Source organism: Epargyreus clarus, unplaced genomic scaffold (genome assembly GCF_041222505.1).
Source record: "Epargyreus clarus isolate Ecla_fem2 unplaced genomic scaffold, WU_Ecla_fem_2.2 ptg000034l, whole genome shotgun sequence".
In the NCBI taxonomy this organism is placed as follows: domain Eukaryota; kingdom Metazoa; phylum Arthropoda; class Insecta; order Lepidoptera; family Hesperiidae; genus Epargyreus; species Epargyreus clarus.
This window is the reverse complement of record NW_027332239.1, coordinates 12,841,984-12,868,667: the sequence shown is the minus strand read 5'-3', so window position 1 is coordinate 12,868,667 and position 26,684 is coordinate 12,841,984. Positions and strand designations below refer to the sequence as shown.

Here is a 26,684-nt window from a genome sequence, read left to right as displayed (position 1 = left end):
AGTTTCGTTATAGAAACAAAAAAAATATTTAATATTTGTGCATTCAACACAATTAATTTGTCTTTTTATTAATCCTTCTAACGTTCATATTTATTATCGGTTACATTACATGTAATGATTATTTAAATATTTCAAGGCTACGTTAAAAAAGCTACGAAATTTAAAATAGTCCGGCTTATAAAACAAAATTTCCAGTAATATAGGAGAATGTTTTTGTATGGAAACATTAAAATCATAAACAATTAGAAACTTTTAGAGATTTGTGTATCCATTGTTCTAATAGCACATAGCCGAGAAAATACTATTGACTTATTTTAATAAAATTATAAATTGTGCCATTAACATTTTCGTTTATGATTTTAATAACTACTTGAACCAAATTATTAAGTTACAGTACATTTTAACATCATGTTAATTGATAAACATCGTTGTAAATACAGTTTATTGATCCTTTCTTGAAGTTAGAATTTTTATATGACGTGTATCGGTTATTGTTTAATTAAAATTGGAACTATAAAAAACTTGCAGTTACGTTTTATGATAACATTTACGGCCACTGTTCATTTCCGCGGAATCTGTAACGAATAGTAAACTATAAAATATTGTCAAATTGAAAAAAATAAATATTGTCTATTGCCATTCACGGCGTCGTTTGTCAAGTTTGTTCGTTATTCGTCGCTGTCGTGCTAATTGCAATATAATTTAGTAAAGATGTTGTTTTGCGAAAACCAATATTGTTAGCATATGCTCAGTCTTGTTTTCAAGACATTTAGTGCAAAGCGTTGATCGCGCACGTTATATTACTACAACAAACAAGATGGCTGATATAAAGGTAAGGCCTGCGTCTTGGCGGCATTTTGATTGGTAACGGTCAAAATGTTTTTCGGACTTTTTGCTTTATGCTTTGAGTTTACTATTACCATTATTACTTGTATATTGCAAATATGCTTAATAATATCATCTTAACTAAAATTCTTGTAGAATTAATCGACAATTCCGTGTTTTAATTAACTATTTCTGAAACATACATAATTCTATATTATGCGTAACCTTTTCAATGCAAACATTGGTATTCATTTTGTATAATTTATAGTCCATATTGACATTATTTATAGCAGCAATTGTACAAACAGCCTCTAAATTACCAGAGAACAATCTATGCTATTTTTATGCATCTACCTTCATCTTGAACTACCTATGAACTGCTTCAGTTGTAAATTTATATCACCGAGCATTTTTCGTATTTTGTCGGGTACGTAAATTAAGGTTAGTTAGACGTAGTGCTCTGATACTCTGGGAATAAAATAACTATAAATAAATAACTTCATACTTAGGCACTATATTTATAAGTAAGCCATTTACTTTGTAGCTCAAAGTGGCTTACTTGGCTTACTTATAAATATAAGTCCCCTAAACTGGAACTGATTATACCACAACAATCTTATTACTTAACTATATAGATACAATGAAATTTTATTCTACATTTTTGGTGATTTGTTTCAAAAAAAATATATTTGTTAGATTTTGTTATTTTAATAAATTTACATCAAAATATTAATTGTTTTTATTCATTGCGTCGTAATCATTTTGCCATTGTTTGTTATGCTTAGTGAATTGGTTGAAGCTAGGTAACAGAAATGGTAATAAAAAAAATGGATCACTAATAATTTGGATTGAAGACATGCTAATACAATATACATCCTGTATATTACAATCAATTAAATAAGTCATAAACAACCTACTATACACAATATAAATTTTTTTTTTTTTGACAGTCCATGTTCAATAAAATGAGCAATGGCGCCCAAAATGGCACCGTGGAGGGTGCCCCTGCAAAGGGTCAAAAGGGCTCGATTGAGAAGATATACCAGAAGAAGTCACAACTTGAGCACATCCTTCTGCGGCCGGACACATATATTGGGTCTGTTGAGCGGGCCACCGAGACTATGTGGGTGTTTGATAAGTCCAAGGAGTGTATGGTTCAAAAGGAATTGAACTTTGTGCCAGGTATATGCTTAATATTTATTTTTTATATAATATAGGAGTAGCAGTCCACCTGATGGTAAGTGGCTACTGCCGCCCATGGACATCTGTGTTTAACACAGCAGTGCTTAACTCTGCTGTTATTAGGCAGAAATAGGTGTGGCGGTGGTGCGGCTGGAGTCAAATCACAAAGGGTTCTACCACCTTCTAAATATAGCTTAATATATTATTCACAATCACTTGTTGCTATGGGGATGAAAGTTCACAGTATCTATCTTATTTTCAGTTGTGTGAGGTATTGAGGTCAAGTTAAATCATTGGTCTAGTTTATCATGGACAGCTATTGTTATATTTTAGTCTTATGGGTGTTTTGCAAACATGATGGGGGATAGTGTTGGTTGCACGGAATCCTCTGCTGATCCATAATATGATTAGAAACATTTGCATACTTGAGAAATTTTAACTTTGTACATTCCATGATGCTTATCATCATATCGAAAAGGCGACATTTTATACTGAAGTTGTTTGTCCTTGAGTTATAAAGTGTCTCTTTAAGTTACAAATAAAATATAATATGTTACCATGTTTCAGGTTTATACAAAATATATGACGAAATATTAGTTAACGCAGCTGACAACAAGCAAAGAGACCCCAAAATGGACGTAATCAGAATTGACATTAATCAGGAACAGAATCTGATATCGGTATACAACAATGGTTGTGGAATACCAGTCGTTATGCACAAAGAGGAGAAAATGTATGTACCCACAATGATATTTGGACATTTATTGACATCATCAAACTACAATGACGAGGAGGAAAAAGTGACTGGAGGCAGAAATGGTTATGGTGCAAAGTTGTGTAATATTTTCTCGACCAAATTCACAGTTGAAACTGCTTCGAAGCAATACAAGAAGCATTTTAAACAGACATGGGGCTCCAATATGACGAAGGCTTCTGAGCCGAAAGTAAAGGAATCTGGGAAGGATGATGATTTCACCAAAGTGACGTTTAGCCCAGACTTGGCTAAGTTTAAAATGGAGAGGCTAGAGGACGATATCGTCGCGTTGATGTCGCGGCGAGCGTACGACGTGGCGGCGTCCTCACAGGGCGTAAAAGTATACTTAAATGGTGAACGATTAAAGATTAATAAGTTCAAAGATTATATAGATTTATATATAAAAGGTAAGGAGGACGAAAACGGACAACCTTTGAAGGTTGTGTATGAAAAAGTTAATGATCGCTGGGAAGTTGCCCTGACGCTCTCCGATAGAGGCTTCCAGCAGGTATCATTTGTAAACTCTATTGCCACGACAAAAGGTGGTAAACATGTTGATACTGTCGCCGATAGTGTCGTTAAGAACGTTCTTGAAGTTCTCAAGAAGAAAAACAAGGGTGGAGTTAATATAAAACCTTTCCAAGTTAAGAATCATATGTGGTTGTTTATCAACTGTTTGATAGTAAACCCGACCTTTGATTCGCAAACCAAAGAAAACATGACGCTCCAAGCCAAGAGCTTCGGTTCAAAGTGTAATTTCTCCGAGAAGTTTATCACGGCAGTCAGCAAGTCTGGCTTAGTGGAGTCTGTACTGACTTGGGCCAAATTCAAGGCGCAGACGGAGCTTGTGAAGGCGTCTGGTAAGAAACAGAGCAAGCTGAAAGGTATACCGAAATTAGAGGACGCTAATGACGCAGGTACGAAAAACGCTCACCTCTGTACCTTAATTCTCACTGAGGGAGACTCAGCCAAGACTTTAGCTGTGTCTGGACTCAGTGTTGTCGGCCGGGACCACTACGGTGTGTTCCCATTAAAGGGTAAACCGCTAAACGTCAGAGACGCCTCACACAAGCAGGTCCTTGAAAACGTGGAAATCAATAATTTAATCAAAATTATTGGTCTTCAATACAAGAAGAAGTACTTGTCGGTGGATGATTTGAAATCGCTCAGGTACGGCAAAGTGATGATCATGGCCGATCAGGATCAAGACGGATCCCACATTAAAGGTTTGATCATCAACTTCATTCATCACAACTGGCCCGAGTTGCTGAAGCTACCGTTCTTGGAGGAGTTTATCACGCCTATCGTGAAAGCCACTAAAAAGGACAAGGAGATATCATTCTATTCACTACCGGAGTTTGAGGAGTGGAAGAAGGATACGGACAATCATCACACGTATAATATCAAATACTACAAAGGTTTGGGTACCTCCACATCTAAGGAGGCTAAAGAATATTTCCAGAATATGGAAAGGCATAGGATTAAGTTCAAGTACGGTGGTCCTACCGATGACCATCACATCGAGTTGGCGTTTTCAAAGAAAGGCGCCGACCAACGTAAGGAGTGGTTGACGAATCACATGGATGAAGTGAAGAGACGGAAGGAAATTGGTCTCCCGGAGAGATATTTGTATACAAAAGAAACGAAAGCTGTCTCTTATTCGGACTTTGTTAACTTGGAGCTGGTTCTCTTTTCAAACGGTGATAATGTTAGGTAAGTTAACCTTAAAAAAAATATGTTACTCCTATGATTTAAACACTTCATATTATGTTGGAATCTGGCAAGTTTCAAGTTGCATGGTGTGCCTATAAATGAGACGTACATGATACATATTATATACAGTCAAATATATTACCCTCTTCTGGTAAAAATGCAGTTAATTTCTTGCAAAATGAATTCCTGTTTAACTTTGTGAGTTGTCATTGAATTACAAATAAATAAATGACGCATTTCTAAAATTTCAGCATTTCTTATTGTTAACCATTCAGGTGTAAATTATTTTCAGTTTTTGAACAGAAATATAGCTTAACTTTAATGTCTTAGGTCAATTCCATCGATGATTGACGGCTTGAAGCCTGGCCAACGTAAGGTGATCTTCACGTGCATAAAACGTAACGACAAACGAGAGGTCAAGGTCGCGCAACTGGCCGGTTCCGTTGCGGAGCACTCTGCGTACCATCACGGTAAGTTTGTATTACTTTTACTATCAATATTGATAATATTGCTGTTATCAATAGAGGCAAATTGAGCCAAATCTCATCCAATCTTAGATGGAGCTTTACAGCAGGTCTTTAACAATTACATTTTTTTTACCGTAAAACAACTGTACATACAAGAAATAGTGAATAATTGCAATTAAATTGGGTTGAATTAAGTGAAACATCTTTGTCCTAAAAAAATATAAATAGATAACTACTTTCAGGCAGTCGGCTAAAAATATGGTTATATAAGTAATGTTAATCACGGTTTTGTCAATACTTAGTAATACTTTTTGATTAATTTACCGCCTATGGGATAGGCAAATGACAGATTAACGAAGTTACATTGAAAATGACAATTTTGAATAATTTTATGTGGGTGAACTTCCATATAAATCGCACACATTATGTCACCAAGGGTGAGGGAGGGTCGAAAAATTACCAAAATCACAATGTATTTAGTGGACAGCTGCCTTATAGTTTGGCTATCCATAACATCGCTTACATATTGAGTATTAATTTTCTATCGATAGTGAAATATCGCTATGCACACTACTAAAAGCGCCAATGGACATATCCCACCCTATGACGTGAGTGATATATATCATATCAGATGTATAATAAAGCAGTGATAGCCTAGTGGTTAACAAACTCGGCCTCTCGATCGAGGGGTCCGAGGTTTAAATCCTAGGCGCGCGCACCTCTGATTTTTTCAAAGTTATGTGCGTATTAGAAATTAATTATCACTTTCTAAACGGTGAAGGAAAAAATCGTGAGGAAACCTGCATACCTGAGAGATTTATAAAAAAAAATATCTCAAAGGTATGTACCAATACGCACTTGGCCAGTGCGGTGGACTATGGCCTAATCCTTCTCATTATGAGAGAAGACCCGTGCCCAGCAGTGGGGCAGTAATGGGTTGATGATGATGATGATGTATAATAAAAGCTGAACATTTCAGGTGAACAGTCGCTGGCGATGACGATCGTAAACCTTGCGCAGAACTACGTGGGCTCTAACAACATCAATCTGCTGGAGCCTCGCGGCCAGTTCGGCACGCGGCTCAGCGGCGGCAAGGACTCCGCGAGCCCCCGTTACATCTTCACGCTCATGTCGCCGCTCACCAGGCTCATATTTCATCCGCACGACGATCCCTTGCTTGTGGTAAGTGTCATTGACCTTTTAACACTCATATTCCACCCGCACGACGTTTCCTTGCTTGTGGTAAGTCCCGCCGAGATTTTTGTCTAGCATTGAGGTAGCAAACAAGCATCTTTAGGGTTCCGTACGAAAAAACGTAAAACTGAACCCTTATAATTTCACTCGTTTTCTAAAAGAATCAAGTAGTATATGAACATGCAATAACTAATGGTAAATAGTAACTGCTGCCCATGTAATTCAATGTAGAACGGCAGTTCTCTCTGAAAGACTCATGAGGACTAAGTAGGACTCATAATATAAGTAGGTCAGTTGGCCTATAAATATGCTGGTACTGTAACACAACAGTTTTGTGCTAGAAATAGGTATAATAATGGTACATGCTTTTACCAAAATTTAGAACAGTTTTATGCTAGAAATAGGTATGGCGGTGGTACCTTTTAGTTTGAATTGTACTAATTTACCACTTCTCACCTTAAAGACCTTAGACAAACTAACTTACTGGGCTAAAGTATGAGCTAAAAAAATTACATAACTAAAAACCTAAAATTAAAACAATTATAGATGATGTAGAGGGCGCTGTGCTCACGTAAACATTAGCTCCGTAACGAATTTGTTATTAAAAATCGATATCGACACAAAACTAAGTGATAAGTGATAAAAGTGACAAAACTAACTCTGAATATTAAGTGACAATGTTATCCAAATATAAGCTTAACCACATACTGAGGAAATAAAGTGTTAAAATAAACGTTAATCTCGCTTATAAATTCAGTTATAGTACAGAAAAACAAACACAAAAGCTATAATCTTTTCTAAACTGTAAGTGAATAGTGCATAAACTTTTTAAAAGTGATGATCGAAAAGTGCATAAATCAATATTTGTATATTTCACTTAACTGACCATAATTTAAATTTAACATTTGGACTTTGGACTCTAATAATAAAGTACTGACATCTAGCGTGCACCGCACAACAACAAGCAGCGTCATCTTGACTACCGAATAGGAACTACGTTATCAACAACTTACTCAAGGAGTTGACATTGCATTGTCGAACATCTGTGTTCGATCTACGACCACCTATCTAGAGAAGTTATAACAGATGGCGCCATAGTATATGAAAACGAAATTACTCTTCGAGATTTAATATAGATACAGAAATAAGTGAATATATCATACAAAATGAATATGGAGATTCAATATAACAATAATTTACCTGACAATGTCACATTTCGACGACCACGTAGATCTAGCTCACTTCAGAATATTTCTAATACATCATCTTCCTTACTATTCGATATAACAGCCATAAGTCTACCGAATACATCGATTGAAAAAAACGACGAAACCGAGAGATTATCTAAGCTTTCTGAAGAATTAGACGCAGCAAATCGGGAAATTGATAATTTAAGTTATGAAAATACGTGCCTTAAAAGAGAAATTGAAAGATGCAATAAAATTATTGAATCATACAAATTACTCACATCTGAACAAGTTAAAGCATCGTCGCCTCTTACATCATCCCTTATAAAAAAGAAAAAGAGAAAATCGATTAGCACCACTAACAGCCCATTAAATTTACGTAATCATAACTTACCGTCCATTGACACTGAGAAGCAAGACGTTATGGCTACGGCCTCGAATATCTCACCTCGTCATAATGCCACTACTTTAAACCAATGCACTATACAGCATGTAGACAATACTCAACCTGCCACACCAACCGTAGCCAAAAATGAAAAACCAGATAGAAAAAGAGTATTAATTCTGTCAGATCAGCGAGGAAGAGGAACTCAGCGACTACTACAAAAGTTATTGGGTGAAGATGAATACTTTGTTACCTGCTTTCGTAAGCCAGGAGCAACTCTAAGTGAAATATTGAACTCTAATAGTGAATTACTGACACTCAGCAAAAATGATCACATTATTGTAATTGGAGGATGTAACGACAAAAATCCTTTTTCATTTAAAATGCATTTACATAAGTGGCTTAGTAATGTACCAAATACTAATGTTACTATTTGTCAAATCCCACATAATAATTATTTAAATGTTCAAAAACTTAATTACGATTTAAGGTTTGCTTGTAAACAAACAACCAATGCATGTTTTTTGGATTTGGACTATGAGAAATATATACCGAAGGGACATCATTTTACATTATCAATGTGTAGGCTTATTCTAAGACAAATACTCAGCACCGATTATAAAATTAAATACTTAACATTTAATCAAAAACAAGCAAAACATATGAGTAATTCATCAATTAAAATTGACATAGGCGTACAGACAGATTTAAGTTATATAAACAAAAATCACTCGGATAATTGTGACAGTGAAATGCAAAAAAAATTTTTTCGTGCATAACAAAATAACAATATTGCACCAAAACGTAAACGGGCTCATTACAAAAGCTAGCGAACTCATGGTTTCTCTAGATGAACTATCTGTCAGATTTAATTATTATTTTGACATCCTTTGCATTACGGAACACAATATGGTAATTAATGATATAAGCCTCCTAAGCATTCCTAACTTTCAGCTAGCATCGTTCTGCTTACGGAAAAACAGACATGGCGGATCCTGCATATTGGTACGCAGAGGGCATAGGTACCGTCCTATCTGTGATATAGAAAAATACAATATTTTAAATGTCGTAGAGTACAGTGCAATTGAACTTATTGACTACAGAATAATAATAATTTGCACTTATAGATCACCAAAAAATAATCAAACTACTATTAATTTGTTTCTTAACACTCTTGATGGAATTCTCACTAAACTTTGCTACAAACATAAAAAAATTATATTATGCGGCGACTTTAATATTGATATATTAAAAGAAAACCGAATATCCTTAAACTTTAAAAATATGTTACTTTCATATAACCTAAAGCTTTGCATTAGTGTTCCAACACGACTAAGTAGCAATACCTGCCTAGACAATTTTGCTCACAACATCCATGGCTGCAAAAGCTCAATTTTGGAATTAGCTATTTCGGATCACACGGCGCAGGTACTCCAATGTCCAACTAAAAAGAATACTCGATTAAGCCACTGGTACATCCACAAACGACAATTTAGTGCTGAAAACATGAACAAGTTTAAAAATTGCCTTGAAAAATTATCTTTTGAAGAAGTGTATTCAAATGTTGACCCTAATTTGGCATACAATAACTTCCTTGATTTGATGTTACTTTTCTTTGATTTATGTTTTCCTACAGTGAGAGTAAAGATAATGGCAAATAAACGAAACAGATGGTTATCTAAGGGTATTAGGATTTGTACAAAAATAAAAAGGAAACTACTATGGAAAGCCAGGCAAACAAGGTCTAAGACAGACAAAAACTATTTTAAGATGTACTCAAAACGCTTAAAATTGATAATAAAACTAACGCAAAAATGTCAAAATAATAACTACATAAAGAACGCTCATAATAAAGCTAAGGCAGCATGGAGTATTATAAATGGGGTTGTAAATAATGTCCCTAAACAAGATATAGACGTCATTAAAATTGGATCTAAACAAATAACAGACCCGAAAGTTATTGCCAATGAGTTCAACGATTTTTTCATAGATCAAATTCAAAGTAATCATTACACAAACATTAATAATTGTCCAGGCACAACGTTCAGACAACCCAATTCCTTTTTCTTACAGCCTACTTGCGCAGAAGATATTTTGACGACTATAAAATGTTTAAAAAATACAAATAGCACTGGGTATGATAATTTAAATACAAAAGTAATAAAGTGCGTAGCGGATACTATTTCACCGGTACTTTGCCATATTATAAATCTATCCATTGAACATGGTGTCTTCCCTGACAGAATGAAACTCACGATAGTAAAACCTATATTCAAGAAAAATGACAAGCACGATATGCAATGTTATCGACCTATCGCCTTGACGCCTGTTCTATCAAAAATATTTGAAAAAATCATATATAAATATTTGTATTCCTATCTAGAAAAATTTAATATATTAACTGACGAACAGGTAGGTTTTCGCAAAAATAAATCAATAAATGCTGCAATACTAAATTTTTTAAAAACAATCATGACAGGCTTAGAAAGCAATAAACGGGTGACGGCTATATATATGGATATGAGCAGGGCATTTGATTATGTGGACCATAGAATACTTATTAATAAATTAGAATCGTATGGACTGAGAAATAATGCACTTAATTTAATTAAATCATACTTGACTGGTAGACGACAAATAACAGTAATAAGCAAAATAAACATTGATAACAAAACTGTTACAAAATATTCATCAGACCCTAGAGAAACTATTTATGGCGTACCTCAAGGGAGTATATTGGGACCATTGCTATTCTTGATATATATAAATGACTTTCCCCGTGCTATAAAGGAGCCTATGGTCCTTTTCGCCGATGACAGCACTGCTATTTTTGTTGACAATAACTCTCTGACATATGAAAATAATATTAACAATTCACTTGAAAAATTAATACAATGGCTTAATAATAATAATCTTAAAATTAATTTAGACAAAACGTGCCTAATGAAATTTGCAAATAAAAACACAAAACCAAATATCCTAAACATATCTTACGATAACAAGCCTATTAACGAAGTGAATTCAACTAAGTTCTTAGGTATTCATATAGATAACAACCTAAGGTGGAAAACACAACTTGAACATGTAATCAAAAAATTAAATAAATTCTCGTTTGCTCTTCACATGTTGTCTAAGGTTGTCAATATTGATGTGACTCTTACTGCGTATCATGCATATGTTGCAAGTACACTAAGATACGGAGTTATCTTTTGGGGCAACGCTGTGGGAGTAGATAGCGTGTTCAAAGCCCAAAAAAAATGTCTTAGATCTATGTGTAAACTATCATCAACCGAATCATGCAAGACTTACTTTCAACAATTAAACATTATGACTCTCCCTTCGTTATATATTTATGAAGTCGCCCTGATGGTAAAACGTGACATTCAACATTATGATAAAATGATATCTAATAGGCGTAATAATAAATTACTAAATTTGTACTCAAGGACTAAGCTGTTCCACGACAGTATATTTTGTATGGGACCTAGGATATACAATGCTCTACCTATTCATATCAAGAGTAAAAGTGAATTTGACTTTAAAAAATCACTAAAAACATTTTTGACACAAAAAGCCTATTATTGTATTAAAGATTTTTTTTGAAGACTGTTGTAATAAAAGATTATAATTAACGTTAATAATAAACAATTGGTATTTTATGATGACTAATTTGAAATGTAAATTTTGACAATTGATGATGATTTGATAATTGATAATTGATAATTGATGATGACATAATTATAAATGATAGGATATTAATGACATAATTATAAAAATAATTTATTCGAATTTATTTGTAATCACAATTTCTAAATTTGCATGCCTTGACAGGTGGAACTTGGCGAACTTATATACCTTTACTGTTATTTTATGTCTTACCCATGTTCTTGCAAATAAATATATTTGAATTTGAATTTGAATTTATAGTTTAAAAACATGAAACAATGCTAAAATTGCACAAGGAAAATCGTTAATCCTGATTCCTGACGATCCTGATGAGGAGAATGGGATAAAATTATTAAAATCGTGTATCAATATCAATCAATTATTAAAATCGTGTATCAATATCAAATCGTAATCAGTTCTTAATAATTATTCAAAATTTTAAATTAATCTGACCATTAAAAGTGGGTAAATATCGAGTTCAAAGGTTCCGTTACATACATTGATACATACATACATACAACCCAAGCTAATAAAAGCGTGGTAAAAAGTTAATGTAAAACTATTCCACAATAAATTACAATCATCAATCAATTCATGGTGATTGTTACAACATATTTCTGATCAACGAAAACAAAACTAGAGAAAATTAACTTAAGTTACTGTCATATTGTTTGTAGCATGAATTTGAAGACAACCAAAAGATCGAGCCGATATACTACATCCCCATCCTGCCCATGATGTTGGTGAACGGCGCCGAGGGTATCGGCACTGGCTGGTCCACTAAGATACCTAACTACAACCCCAGGGATATTGTGGCTAACATTCGGTAAGTGTATCTTGATAAGTGTTTATGATACACTATAGATTAGTAAAGATTACTCACTCCTAACAAGAAAATGTACCCAGTTTTGAGAATTGAAATAGTTGCGTAAAAATGTTTTGCCACGTCTCCATGCTATAATGTCCCTAAAATATTTGAAATAATTATTTATTTATTATGTAAATTACGCAGTATTAGTTATTTATTCGTAAATTTTCTCTAAAATGTTTTTATTTGGCAAGAATACAAAAAAATAACTTATTAATAAGCCGTTTGTGGCTTCATTCAATTTCAAGGCGGCGAAGCATTTTTACTAGTCTATGTTATACACAAACACTTCATCACACTTGACACTTCGTATGATTGGTTTGGTCAAGTGTTGTTGTATTGTATTGATTCAAAATGAAAAAGATTTTATTTGAATATTATGTATAATTTATAGATGTATTTCAATGATACTAATAATGTGGATGCTAGTGAATATTATTTGTATTTTTTTATAAGGTATTTTTGATTACAAAGATAGAAGTAGCCAGCCAGCATGCAGTCCATCTGTATTGTAATTGATCTCTGTAGCCCAGGGATATCTGTAACCAACCTCATATTATAGGGGCTCTATTTGAAGTCGATCACTGTTGTGTTGACCAATTCTGGCATCGGAGATAGTCTACATGATCATAGCATCCGTACCCTTCTAGAAATCTTGAGAACTTTATCATCATAAACCCATTATTGTCCCACTGCTGGGCACGGGTCTCCTCTCAGAATGAGAAGGATTAGGCCATAGTCCACCACGCTGGCCAAGTGCATATTAGTAGACTTCACTTATCTTTGAGTTTTTTTCCTTTTTTTTTTTTATAAATTTCTCAGGTATTCAGGTTTCCTCACGATGTTTTCCTTCACCGTTTTGGCAAGGGATAATTAATTACTAATACGCACATAATTTCGAAAAATCAGAGGTTCGTGCCTGGGTTTTGTACCTTGAACCCCTCGATCGAGACGCCGAGTTTCTTAACCACTAGGTTATCACTATCTTAGAGAACTTCATAGCAGCTTCATATTTGAAAAAATAGATTTGGCGGTTGTGCCTCTTTCTTATAACCTGGTTCTCCTACCATTCAATCTAGCTTTAAACAATCATGGTATACTTGGCTTCGACAACTGCTGATATACTTCTACTGTTACTCTGAGATAACTAGCCAATTGACCCTCCAGACGCATGTTGGACGGCGAGGAACCGAAGCCGATGCACCCGTGGTACAAGAACTTCCGCGGCACCATCGAGAGCTTCGGCGACAAGTACGTGATCTCCGGCGAGGCGGCCGTGCTGCCCGACGGGAAGATCGAGATCACCGAGCTGCCCGTTGGCACTTGGACACAGAACTACAAGGAGAACGTTCTCGAGCCTATGCTCGGCACGGACAAAGTTAAACCGCTCATATCGGAGTACAGGGTGAGTTTTTTTAACAATATTTTTATTCACCTTGCCTCGTTAGTTCGTATTTATGTGAAGGTCATATCTTGGAACTGAAATTTTTAAACCAGTTTAGGGTTAGGCTGTAATTTATACTATCCCAATATATGGACATAAAATGATTTTTGAAAGAACTAAGAATGTACGGCTTGTTTTTAAAGAGCTTGATTGAGTATAATTTTATTTCGTTTATAACTAGTTTTTCAAATTCAAATATCATTTATTCAAAATTGATTCATATAGAATACTTTTTGAAAGTCAACAAACTACCATCGCTTCGGAAGGTATTTCGCTATGGAGAAGAAGCGGCGCAAGAAACTCAATACGTGTGCATATTTGCATCTGTTAAAGGGTAAATAATGTACAATTTTACATAGTGGTACATATAATTAATTATTGATGTTGGAGCTGGAGTTGTCATACCATACGGATTTATCATTTAAGTACTGATTTACATTATAATTAGCTTTTTTACATAAAGTTAATTTTATAGTAGATTTAAACCTTTTCTCGGATAGATCGATAATGTCTTTTGGTATTTTATTGTAGAAACTAATACAGTTCCCCATAAAAGAATTATACACCTTGCTTTATCTAAATTGAGGTATGGCCAATTTATCTTTATTTCTAGTATTATGACTATGCCTATTATAATTTTTTTCCAAAGAAGAATAATTTTTGCAAGCATATAAGATATTTTCATAAATATATTGACTAGGCACCGTCAAAATATTTATAGATTTAAACAGTTCGTAAGGACTCACGGGGGCGAAGAATATAAGAATAATAATATTTTCGCATATGAGCCGAAATTCAACAATAATTATTATAGAAAATTATAGGATTTTTTGGCCTCTAATCTATAGGGACGCCATGGCAACAGCTACATTTCAACTGTATTCAAATATACAAAGTTATGCGACGTCGGGCGCGGTCAAAAGTTCGATGGATGACGGGAGCAAAAATCTGCCAAACTTTTTTTTTCATAAAACTCATTAACAGTTACCAAACATCTCATATTTATGTATGTAACCCGACATCTCCCTTTGATTCAAAGGCCAAACTGTTTCATACTAGAAATGGGTGTGGCAGTGGTATCTCCTGGTCTACTATATACTAGTCTAACCATACCATACGGAAGGTGGTAGAACCCTTTGTGGTTCGACTCCGGCGGCACCACGGCTACATCTATTTCTACCTAATAACAGCAGTGTTAGGCGCTGCCGTGTGCCGGTTTGAAGGGTGTGGTAAAGGAGACAGACTTTGCCGAGGCGTTCCAGCTTAGTCCTCAGGGGTAGCGGCGCATCTGTGGCCGACCTTAGGTGGGAATATCTAATCCTATCTGGGGTTGATTACAGATGTCCATGGGCGGCAGTAGCCACTTACCATCAGGTGGACTGTATGCTCGTCTGCTACTCCTATATTATAAAAAAAAAAAATTGTTCCACGACCTTTCAACATTGTTATTTTTTAAACCCTCACTTATTCTACCATCTTTCAATGTGTTTTTAATACCCTCCAGGAGTACAACACAGATACAACGGTGCGTTTCGTGGTGAGCCCGCTGCCGGGCAAGCTTGCCGAGGTGGAGGCCGAGGGCATCCACAAGGTGTTCAAGCTGCAGACCACCATCTCCATGACCTGCATGAACGCTTTCGATCACAACTGCTGTCTTAAGAAGTAAGTTGATTTTGGAATATGTGGTTGATGATTTTGGAGTTGAACTTTTTGGGAATGGACATTCTGGGATTAAGACGAGTTACTTGACCTTTTGTAAACTGGTAATTTGGGGAGATAGATATGTTAGGAGTTGATATTTTGGTCAATTAGATATGTCGGGAGATGGACGTTTTTGGAACTGGTCATACTGGGAATTGTACATTTTTGGAATTGACATTTCGGGAGTTGAACATTTTGGGAATTGACATTATGAGAACTGGTCAATTTAGCAATTGAACTTCAATTGATTTTGGATTCAGATGTTTTGAGAATTGGATATTTTGGGAATGAGTAATTTTGGGATTTAATTTTGACTATGACTCATAATGATCTCATATGACTCATACATTTGAAAAATTAAAAATGTGTGCCTGGGTTCATCAACCTTGGGCACCGCTACTGAGTTTTAATCCACCCCTCTCCCTCTCATCGGCCGGACATGTACGTACTTTCACGTCACTGCTGCTTGACTCACTTGCCAACATCTATGTATTTTGACGACCCGCGTGGCGGAGCGGCCACCATACCGGTTTGACGCGCAAAGGGTCTCGGGTTCGATCCCCGGCCAGACAGATATCTAAATGATGAATTTAGATTTCTGTTTGCGGGTCTGGGTGTTTGTGTATTTGTCTATGTGTGTGTCCATGGCACCTACGACACAGGGGATCTTAGTGTGGGGCCGTGAGTGTAGAAATCGTTTAAATCGTTTATTTCCCCAGATACGAGAAGGTAGAAGAGATGCTGCGAGAATTCTACGACTTGCGTTTGAAGTACTACACTCGCCGCAAGCAGTACCTCGAGGGGCAGTTACAAGCCGAGGCGGACAAGCTGAGCAACCAAGCTCGCTTCATACTGGAGAAGTGCGACAAGGGGCTCGTGGTGGAGAACAAGAAGCGGAAGGTCATGGTCGAGGAGCTCATCAAGCGCGGTGAGTTGTCTATGATGTGCTGCGGGCCGATGTGGACCTATTTCGTTTGTCAAACGATTTTCTTTGGTTTTTATTTGGTATTTAGTATGAAGATACTATGGGGAAAATTTGAGGCAATTTTCTATAATGATAATGGTCTCTTTAGTCGACCGTTGGGCGAAAAATAGCAATTAATTATACATGGTATTGAGGATTTAACTTTATTTTTTAGCAGTAATACTATCCGTAGTAATGATTGCAGCCCAATGCAATAATATTCAATATATATTTTTCAATAATATCCGTACGCCGAGATCTATCGCTAGATAAAATCGATACCATCGATAAAGCTTTCATTGTCTTGCTATCGGTCGGTTATTGATATCTATCTAAAGACTATCAATATCCATCTACCGATCCGAAAAAGTCCACACTCATTTTTAAGCTTGGATAATTCCATGACGTAATTCAGCATCGTCACCACTTATTGAGTCATGACATACTTATATGAACTGAATTTCCATCTTTTGCGCCACATAAAATTATGCGATTGCTTTCAGGTTATGCCCCGGACCCTATCGCGGAGTGGAAGAAGCGTGCGAGCAAGATGCAGGGGCTCACCGCGCTCGAGGACGACGAGGATGCTGAGTCTGAGGACGAGCCCGAGCCCGAGGAGGTCAAGGGGAAGCCCGTTGATCCAGGTTGGTGTAACGTTTTAAATTATAATGTTATTATAGTGCAAGCAATGGTGTAGCTTATAAATATTTTCAAATTAAAAAGTTAATATCAAGGGGGTTCCATATAAAAAACTGATATTATTATCTCTAGGATAGTAATAATTGCATATTTTTCTATGTGTGAATTTCTACAACTGCTATGATAACAAAAATTACAAAGAAAAAAAAATTGGGGGTTTCGTGGTGTGGTAAGAACCATTGTACTAGTTTGACAGGCCAAGGGTTTCGAGTTCGATTCCCGGCCAGACAGGTATCTTAAAGATTAATTTAGATATATGTTCCATGTCTGGGTGTTTATACATTCGTATTTAGTGTGTTCATGACAACCCAAGACGTATGGACAATGTTAAAAAATATAAATGACAAGTTTTAACGGGAATATTTTTCAAGGGACAAATTGTTTCAAATATTTTCAGAGAAAGCATTCCAGCAACTGAAGGAAGTGAAAAAGTTCAACTATCTACTGGGCATGTCCATGTGGATGCTGACCAAGGAGAAGAAGGATGAGTTGTTGAAGCAGCGCGATCAGAAACTCGCCGAGCTGACTACACTCAAGTGAGTTGCGTTTTGTACTGTACCTTTAGTATGAGATTTTACATTTGCTCGAAAACATTCAACATTTACTAATTCGCTCACATAGCGCTCCCGTGGACTTTATCGGAACTAAAATTTCGCATTATAAGTTTTAAAAAAACTGAATGGTCAATTGTAACGACATTTAATTTTACAAATATAAATAGAATGCATCTATTTGTACATTTTTAATTTAATTTTGATAACATTATAGTTTCGTTTTTTACATTTTACTGCGGAATTTTAGTTCCGATACGGTCCACGGGAGCGCTGTAGGAGCGAATTGGTATACGTTGAACATTATCGATCAAACGTAAAAACTCGTACTAAGGGTACTGGTTGCTTTTGGTTTACTTTAATATAAAAATTGCAAACAAGCATACATACCATCATCATCAATCTATCTGTCCCACTGCTGGGCATGGGTCTCCTCTCAGAATGAGAAGGATTAGGCCAGAGTCCACCGTGCTGTCCAAATCCGAATTGGTAGACTTTATATACCTTTAAAAACATGTTTTAAGAGTTTTCATAATACATATCACCTAATGTTTAACCACTGCGGCCCATGGACATTTGTAATCACCATTTTCATGTAGATCAGGGGTTCTGCTTTATTACAGATTCATTGTATCCCCTGTTTACTATCACTTGCTTAAACGGCGAAGAAAAACAATGTAAGGTAAACTACAAGTAACCTTGTACCTTGAGAGTTCTTTAATCAAAATTTAAGCTGTTAAAAGTCTAGTAATCTTCTCTTGACCAATGATCAAAGCTTTTCTCTGATGAGACCTGTGCCCAGTTGTAGGATTGTAATGGGTTGTCGACGGCAGGAGACAGTTACGCGTTTGTATGTAAATGATGCATCTTAATTAAAAAATATTTAATTTCAGAGCAAAAACATCATCAATGCTATGGCGGGAGGATCTGGACACGTTCCTCATCAAGCTGGAGGACGTCGAAGAGAAGGAGCGCCAAGAGGAATCGACCGTAAACAAGAAGACATCGAAGGCGATGGTATGTCATTAAGCTTTCTACACTAGGATACCCTGTATCGTGGGTGCTATGGACACACACACCGACAAATACACAAATACCCAGACCCAGAAATAGAAACCTAAATTAATCATTTAGATTAGGTGACCGCTCCGCCACGCGGGTCGTCATGTCACTATATCAATGTGTTTATAATCTAGGATGTTTAATTTTTTTGTAATTATGCCATGATTGTATGCATACTTGGGGGTTACAGGGGCTTACAGGTCTGTCAAGAAAAGATAAGTCTTGGTTCTTGTAGATCTGTTTTATGCAGACAATTTTTGAGACTATTTAGTAGCCCAATGTATATAGTTTATGAGTTTTATGACCATCTAATGAACCTTTTAGATGTCAGGGGTGTTGTAGATAATTTATTGTTTTATATTGTTTCATATATTAGAATTTTTAAATGTACCAATTCTTTATTTTTATTAAATATTACTATTTTTGTAACATGTCTGACTTTAAGATGGAGAGGATGAAGGTATTGTCAATAAACTTTTTTCATGTTTCTTGTTCCATGACAGCACTTAATATTGAAAAACACATTGGTATTGAATCTTACTTTCGCAGCATTATAAATAAAATAAATAATAAATAAACGCTTTCTACACTCACAGCCCCCACACTAGGATTCCCTGTGTAGTGGGTGCCATGGACACACACATAGACAAATACACAAACACCCAGACCCAGAAACAGAAATCTAAATTCATCATTTAGATATCTGTCTGGCCGGGGATCGAACCCGGGACCGTTTGCGCGTCAGACCGGTATGGTGGCCGCTCCGCCACGCGGGTCGTCAAAGATTGTGTTTGTCCTATACGGAACATAGTTATGGTACTGCGTTATGTTTATTGTTTCCACCTGAGTAGGCTTGATCTATATGTACTTTATAATTGTGCTGAGAAACGGATAGAAAGTATGATTCAACAAGGAATATAGCATTGCCACATTCATTTCGAGTATGAAATGAAGTGACCTTCCCACCAATACTGGATGTCCGACATAGAGGCGATGTAATTGTGATCGAATCATGTAGACCTTCTACTATACGTAGTTGGTCCCAGATATCCTCTAGATATCATCCCAGCAGTGATCACTATTTACTATCAAAATATTCAATGAATACGTGGTAAAAATTTAATTTGTGTGCAGGCCGCCAACAAGAAAAACCGCAAATCTATGTTCGAGATCGTGCCCTCGGAGAACGGTAGGCGAGTGGAGCCGAAGATATCCGAGGACCTCATCAAGAGGATCCAGGCGGCCGAGAAGGCGAAGACCAGGAAGGAGATCAAGAAGGAGTATGATCCTGTAAGTGTAGTGTTTGGTTACAGTAGGGATGGGAAAAGTCCTATAAAAGAATCGATTTTTAGATTGATTTTAATCATAGTGTAAATTATAGCATTCATTTGAAATAATGTAGGAGTAGAATATGAATTTCTCGACAATTTATCTTTTTAAGTAAGTTAAAAATAATAATCCCCGGGAGTAAGTTAAAAATAATAATTGTCAAGTGCGAGTCGACCTCACATAAAGGGAAAATACCTTTTTTTTTTGTATGTACTGCCCCTTTTATTTTTAACACATTTATACCGAGTTTGTTGTTATAGCAGTACTACAGATACTCTGTAAACATTTGAAATCCCATTAGTTGTGTTTCAAGAGGAACTTACTAAAAGGATACTGTTTTTACCCCAAGGGGATTCTAAAAGTAGTTTCATATCATACTGTGTAATTGTACATACTAAAGCACATATATTCTATTGATTTTCAAGGAGGATCCATCGGGCATCAGTCCGGCGAGCGGGGAGAAGAAGCCGAAGGGCCGCGTCAAGAAGGAGAAGCCGGAGAAGCCCGAGAAGGGTGAGAAGGCCGAGAAGGGTGAGAAGGGAGACGGGCTCAAGCAGACCAAGCTCGCGTTCAAGAAGGAGCCTAAGAAGGTGAGCTAATGATTTCATATTATTTTATATTTGCTTTACATTAATTTTAAAATTTTTGTGTTACGTATTAAGCATTGATGACAATATAATAATTTGGTTGATCTGATGATGTCAGCCAGGAGGTCGATATTGGTTACTATTACTACATTTCAGTTTGACAAATCTGGGGTTTACTAGCAAGTTTGACGATGAAGCTGAAAGGTAAATAGTGGGTATTATAAGCGCTCGTTATTAACAATCAATCCAATGTTTTGCCAAAGATAGATATTTGACAATTTCGTTATACTAGCTACTGTTTCCGTTTATCGATCTGGTAGGAAATAACCTGTAGATTGATTTCTCATTATGACTATAAATCCATTGACTTTAAATACATAATATGTTGTGTTTTGTGTTTTTAACAAAAGATCTTCTTCAAAATCGGAAAAAGTTATTTTACCGTTTAAAATTAAATAACTTTTGGATTAGTACTTCGTAGTCCCTAATATTAACATGTTTTGTTTCGTTCCCCCGCAGAAGAAGCAGTCGTTTAGCGGCAGCGATAGCTCGGGCTCCGCGTCGGAGGCCGAGCCGCCGCCGGCGCCCCGCGAGCGGCAAACCGCGCGCCGCGCCGCCACCAAGGTACAGACAGGGACCGCTACAGACACGCAACGTGTCAGGCACGGCCCGTAACAGGCAAACACAAGTTTTGATATGCGATGCTTTGACAGGCATGGGCCGTGTCGGCGCGGATGTGTTACTTTGTATGGCCATTGCTCATGTGTGCTCATGGTTATGCTCAACATGTGTTTTTCACTTGTTACTTGTCACGCCAGAGGAAAATATTTTCCTCTAAGATACTTCGACAGACATTTACTGTGTCGGCGTGGATGTGTTGCGGAAGATATAATTTATATTAATTCGTTAATACTTGTTGTATACAAGAAAGCTATTATGTCTGCTACGATTCAGGCCTGATATGTTGTCTGTAGATAGAAGTAAGTTTACATTGTATACAATATTTTGATTCTGTTTGCCACGGATGGTATTTGATACAAAATAAATCAATAGATAAAACACACACCATTTAGCGGTGTACCTCTTTTTGTATGTACCCAGTGAAGGCATACAGGTCTTGATTTGATAAGATATGTCCTGCATAAGCACGTGCATTGTAATAACATATGAATTCAATTGTTTTTCAGGTACAAAAATACAAAGACGGCGAGGAGAGTTCAGAGTCCGGATCCGATGTAGAGATGTTGGATAACAGAGTGGAGTCCGACAACGAAGCGCCCAAGGTGTTGTCGGACAGTGATGACGATGACGCCTTCAATATCAAGAAAAAACCGACCAAGAAACCTGCTGAAATGGACTCCGGTAAGATTTCAGAGACACAAAGATATTTAAAAATGATTATTTTGTTATGGTTACTTTCCCATGATTATTCTAGACAAGTAGATAGACAAAAAAAATCGAAATTGAGTTTTACTTTTGATAATATAAAAATAAATCTGACAAAATACATATACATCGAGACTTATTAATGTGAAGAATTTACTTGTATTTAAAAGAAGAATAAATTCCGTGTGCAGCACAATATCATACACTAGCTAAAGTTGAAACTTCTTTAAAATACGTTAACAATTTGAGTACAATGATAAATACTTGTTGCCCATAGCAGTGATGGAAATGGGATCATGGGAAGACAACAAATGTAATATATTTTTTTAATCTACTAAGAGCCGTAAGCATAAATTTAAACCTTCTTTCTTTTACGAAATAACCACTTAAATTAAATAATTTTCCGTTACAGATTGCCTGTTCGACTCGTTAATAGAAGACTCGAAGAAGGAGAACGACAGTTTTAAGAGCAACCACGAGTCCCAACCGACTACAATACTATCGAGCGACGAGGACGAACCGCCCCCGATACCGGAGTCCCCGCCCAAGAAGAAAGCCCCGCCCAAACGGAAGCTCATGAACCTCGATAAGGAGGAGAAGGAACCGCCTAAGCCCAAGAAGAGGCCGGCCAAAGCGATGATCAGTGTGGAGAGTGATGATGATAGTATATTTGATAGTAGAAAGGTTAGTAGACGTTTTTTCTTTGATGATTTTAATTTAAAAGAGCTTTTCTCTGTGGTTTCACGAGCTTTAAATAGTGTAAATCTTCTGGAGATTATGGGTACTGAGTAGAATTCAATTATTTTTCTAAAATAAAAATATCAGTTAACTGTCAATGAAAGTCCCGTTAAAGTTAGTCTAGCCGTTTCAAATACACAGACAAGACACATAGACAAAAATTTTGATAACTGTTTTGTGTTATAAATACCATAATACCATATGGTATATATATACTTTCACATGCATTTAGTAACACATTGTTACATACATACAAGAAATGTTGTAGTTGTATTTTACATTACAGACACTTTAATTTTATTAATTTGTATAGATACATAGTAGTTGAAGAATACAAAATAGAATATTCTTTAACTATACATTTGTTTTTCCTAAACAATTGCAATTTTTATTAAGATTTTAAACCAAATAAGAGCTTTAAGTTTCAGCTGAAGATCTTAAAGAATAGCTAGATTGTGTTCCATTCTGTAGCAAGTCTACAAGTTGTTTATATTATGTTATTTATGTTTATGTTTGGTTCCGTTCTCCAGGATAAGAAGAAGCCGAATCCTAAGAAGAAAGCCAAGAAGCAAGCCCGCAGCGACTCGTCATCGGAGTCCGATGTAGAGGCGCCGGCGGGCGGGCCGGGCCCGCGGGCCGCGGCCAGGGCCCGCCCCGCACCTAAGTACAACTTCAGCGATGGATCCGATAGTGATTAGCTGCGAGTAAACGTGCTCCCAGGCTGCTTGGGGTGAGTTTTATTAAACAGGAAATATACTATTGAAATGCTATTATATGGTCCGCGCCAAACTGCTAGTCCGCTCTGAAGTTGTTGCGAGCAGGTGTACTCATACAATTGGTTATGGCGACGCGATTCATTTCTATATTCAGAGCGGACTAGTAGTTTTACGCAGACTATACTATTCGATGAAGCGTGTTGAGTCTGATCAAAGCCACACTACCCGATGAAGTGCGACTAGTGTTGCGTCAAGTCAAATGTATATATTTTCTATGGCCAAAATCAGCGGCCAGTATGTATACGGTTCGTTTTACTTTTCAGCCTTTTTTCGCAATTTCTTATAGCTTCGGATTTGAATATCTACAGTAATCTAATCTACACATATATATTCTTAAAAATTCATCGCTGTATTAGTATTTATTAATGACATCTTCAGTGCTTTTGAGAGTGCTCAAGTATGAGAGCGCAAGTTGTCTGTTTTTGTTTAAAATACTAACCGATTTTATTTGTTTCAGATCCATTTTTCTGTACATTGAAGCATTGGCAACAATCCGAACTGACCGAAGTAGTGACAGCTAGCGTTCAATGTTGTGTTGAAATTGTTCAACCGTATTCATTTACGCCTCTCAGTAATATTCTATTTACGAACGAATCTTTGCCTACCAAAATTCAAAATTTGACAATTATTGCCTAGAAAATTTTCGGACTTTTGTAGGCAAACGTTAGTAAATATTGATTATTACTATCAGGTGTTAGACAATAGGGTGGATATCGAAACGGTAGTGTTTTGACGATATAGAATATTTTTTTACCCACTTTACGTTTTTTCAGAAATAAATATTGAATAGTTACTGAGATGGGAATCTCTTTTATATTTTTACGTAATTAATATAGGCACAATTACTGTAAGTAATTTTTATACGTGACATAGTACCTAACTCGTTAGCAACGTTACATACAGAATGCTCAAAATTACTGAAATTGTAAAGAAATGTTTCGCCGAGGAATTAGAAAATTTTTAGAATAAGATTTTTACAAGAATTGTACATATTACTAATATTGTTCTAAATGGATTCTTCAAACTTTGTATGTTTTTTCCTGTATTTTCGTTTTTCATTCTGCTATTACTTGATTTCTTCTGACAGTATTTGTTACTTTCTAATTTATTCGCTATCGATTTGTTAAATTAGGATATCTTTATTATTACAATATGTAGAATATTTATTGTCGTATTAATTTTTAGTACAATTTGTTTGTTTATCGACATTTCACTTTGTGTGTAATTCATTCCATGTAATTTAGAATAAATCACACTTATGATGTGTTGTCAATTACATTAATTCAACAATATGAAATATCACAGATTTGAATTTTATTAATGTATAATTTTCAATTGTATTAATTTAATGTTCTGACATAATTTTCTGTTTGTTTAATTAGACCGTTTGTAAATAAAAGATGAACATTTTACAAGTTTTATGTAATTATTTTCGACCCATTCCTTAGGACTCCTTCTTTAGATATTGCAGTCGATATTGACAAGCGAACAACACGAATGCAGTTAAATAATTTATAGTGGAAATTATTTTGATAAATTAAATAATATTTTAAAATAATTTATACTGAAATCCATTTTTACTACACTTCCGTGATCCGACGTAATTAGGGTTTAGGAAACATCTTGCAAGATAAAAAGAAAACAAACATTACACAATAATATATTTATTAAAGTATTTTTACCTCATATGCATTATATTTTTAATACTCAGGTTATTCAATTTACACCATGTTTTATTTTTCAGGCACGTAAATGCTCGAAATTTTCAAATTGCTAAACTTAGTATCGCAATAACTTATTTTTTAAATACAAGGTAAATTAATATGGCATTTGCTTCTGTGTCTTAACATAATATATTATTTACATTATTTGTTACGAACTTACAAGTTAATGGACCTTTCCAAAAAGTAATCTGCAATTACGCGCATATTGTTAAAAATTTACTGAAAGGTTTAAATTTTTAAAATATATTCTGTCTTATCCATTATGATGTGCTGTTACTTCTGTGGAAAGGTTATTTATGTAATTACACACATAATAATATATTGTTATTGTTTTATTTAGGTACACAAAAATTAACTATTAAGTATGATTGTAAGATACATATTTTGTTAAGGTCATTGATTTGTTGTATTAGTGCCTAAACTTAAAGTACATTCAACTAATACATACAGGTGTGCCGGATAATCGGCTAATTGAGATATATTTAAAATTTTACAGGCTTATTTTACGAATTTATTAAATTATAAATGTCGGGAAAAGAATAGCAAGTCGGGAAAATAATACCAAAGTTGGTTACATTCGTCGAGGTACGTTTGGCCATAGTAAAGTGAGAACTTTATAAATTTAAAGTACCAGGGTATCATATTCCAACAAAAGCTCAGATATACAAACAATGTCAACATAAAAACTTATTTTTTGAAGTTATAAGAAGAATAAGGGGCCTTTTATAGGCCCACTGAATCTAGTAAACACCATTTTAGTTGGTTGAAAATTTTGCAAAATACACTACCTATAGAGGAGGTTATTCTTCCAAAAGATTGATATTATCATGCATCTCTCTCGCTGTTATGGTGTGCAACAAAGTGTGAGTGAGACGAAAATATTCTGTATTTGCGTCTGTATGTGTGATTCATTATCTCGCTAATGTGCAAGAGGGAGAGGAAATAATTATTACGAAATCCTATCTGTTGACGATCTTAAGTACTTTTTAGTTCATCGGTTATCATGTTGCTCTATTATGCTAATAAAACTTTTGAATAAAGAAGGTAGATCGAAAATTAGTTTTGACATTGTCCACATTATACTCAAGATCAATGAAAACAATATTACTGTACTAAATTGCGTACGAAGATAAGGTAAATTAGATGTTTTTTTTTTAAATTTGGTATAATAATCATTCGCTGACACGAAAAGAGTTTCAACATTTCAATATTTTGACAACAACTAACGAAACGAATTCGTAAATAAATATTTTTGTGGATAAACAAGCATAAAAATAATGCTTATTGAACTTATTACAAAACGTAATAAGTTACCCAGTGAATTGAAGACGTGAAAATAACAGTTTAAAAATTAGATTTTTATTTTTGTAATAGTTTTAAGTACGTTTCTAGATCTGAGATCAACTGTCGAGTGTCGATATTTATATTTTATTTAATATATTTTTAAACCCATAGAAATATAACCTGCGAACATAAATAAGT

General features: G+C 35.4%; 1 protein-coding gene across 1 annotated transcript; it reads left to right on the top strand.

The window, feature by feature from the left end:
- Positions 1 to 621: 621 nt before the first annotated feature.
- Top2 (DNA topoisomerase 2) lies at positions 622 to 24,893 on the top strand. The gene is made up of 19 exons (XM_073091339.1): positions 622 to 832; positions 1,776 to 2,007; positions 2,575 to 4,474; positions 4,805 to 4,944; positions 5,921 to 6,123; positions 12,051 to 12,199; positions 13,409 to 13,646; positions 15,190 to 15,347; positions 16,106 to 16,314; positions 16,854 to 16,994; positions 17,447 to 17,585; positions 18,494 to 18,617; positions 19,797 to 19,952; positions 20,417 to 20,581; positions 21,098 to 21,202; positions 21,766 to 21,940; positions 22,377 to 22,648; positions 23,233 to 23,432; positions 23,936 to 24,893. The coding sequence occupies exons 1-18, from the start codon at positions 818 to 820 to the stop codon at positions 23,398 to 23,400; spliced, it is 4,689 nt and encodes a 1,562-aa protein (XP_072947440.1). The 5' UTR covers positions 622 to 817; the 3' UTR covers positions 23,401 to 23,432; positions 23,936 to 24,893.
- Positions 24,894 to 26,684: the final 1,791 nt, after the last annotated feature.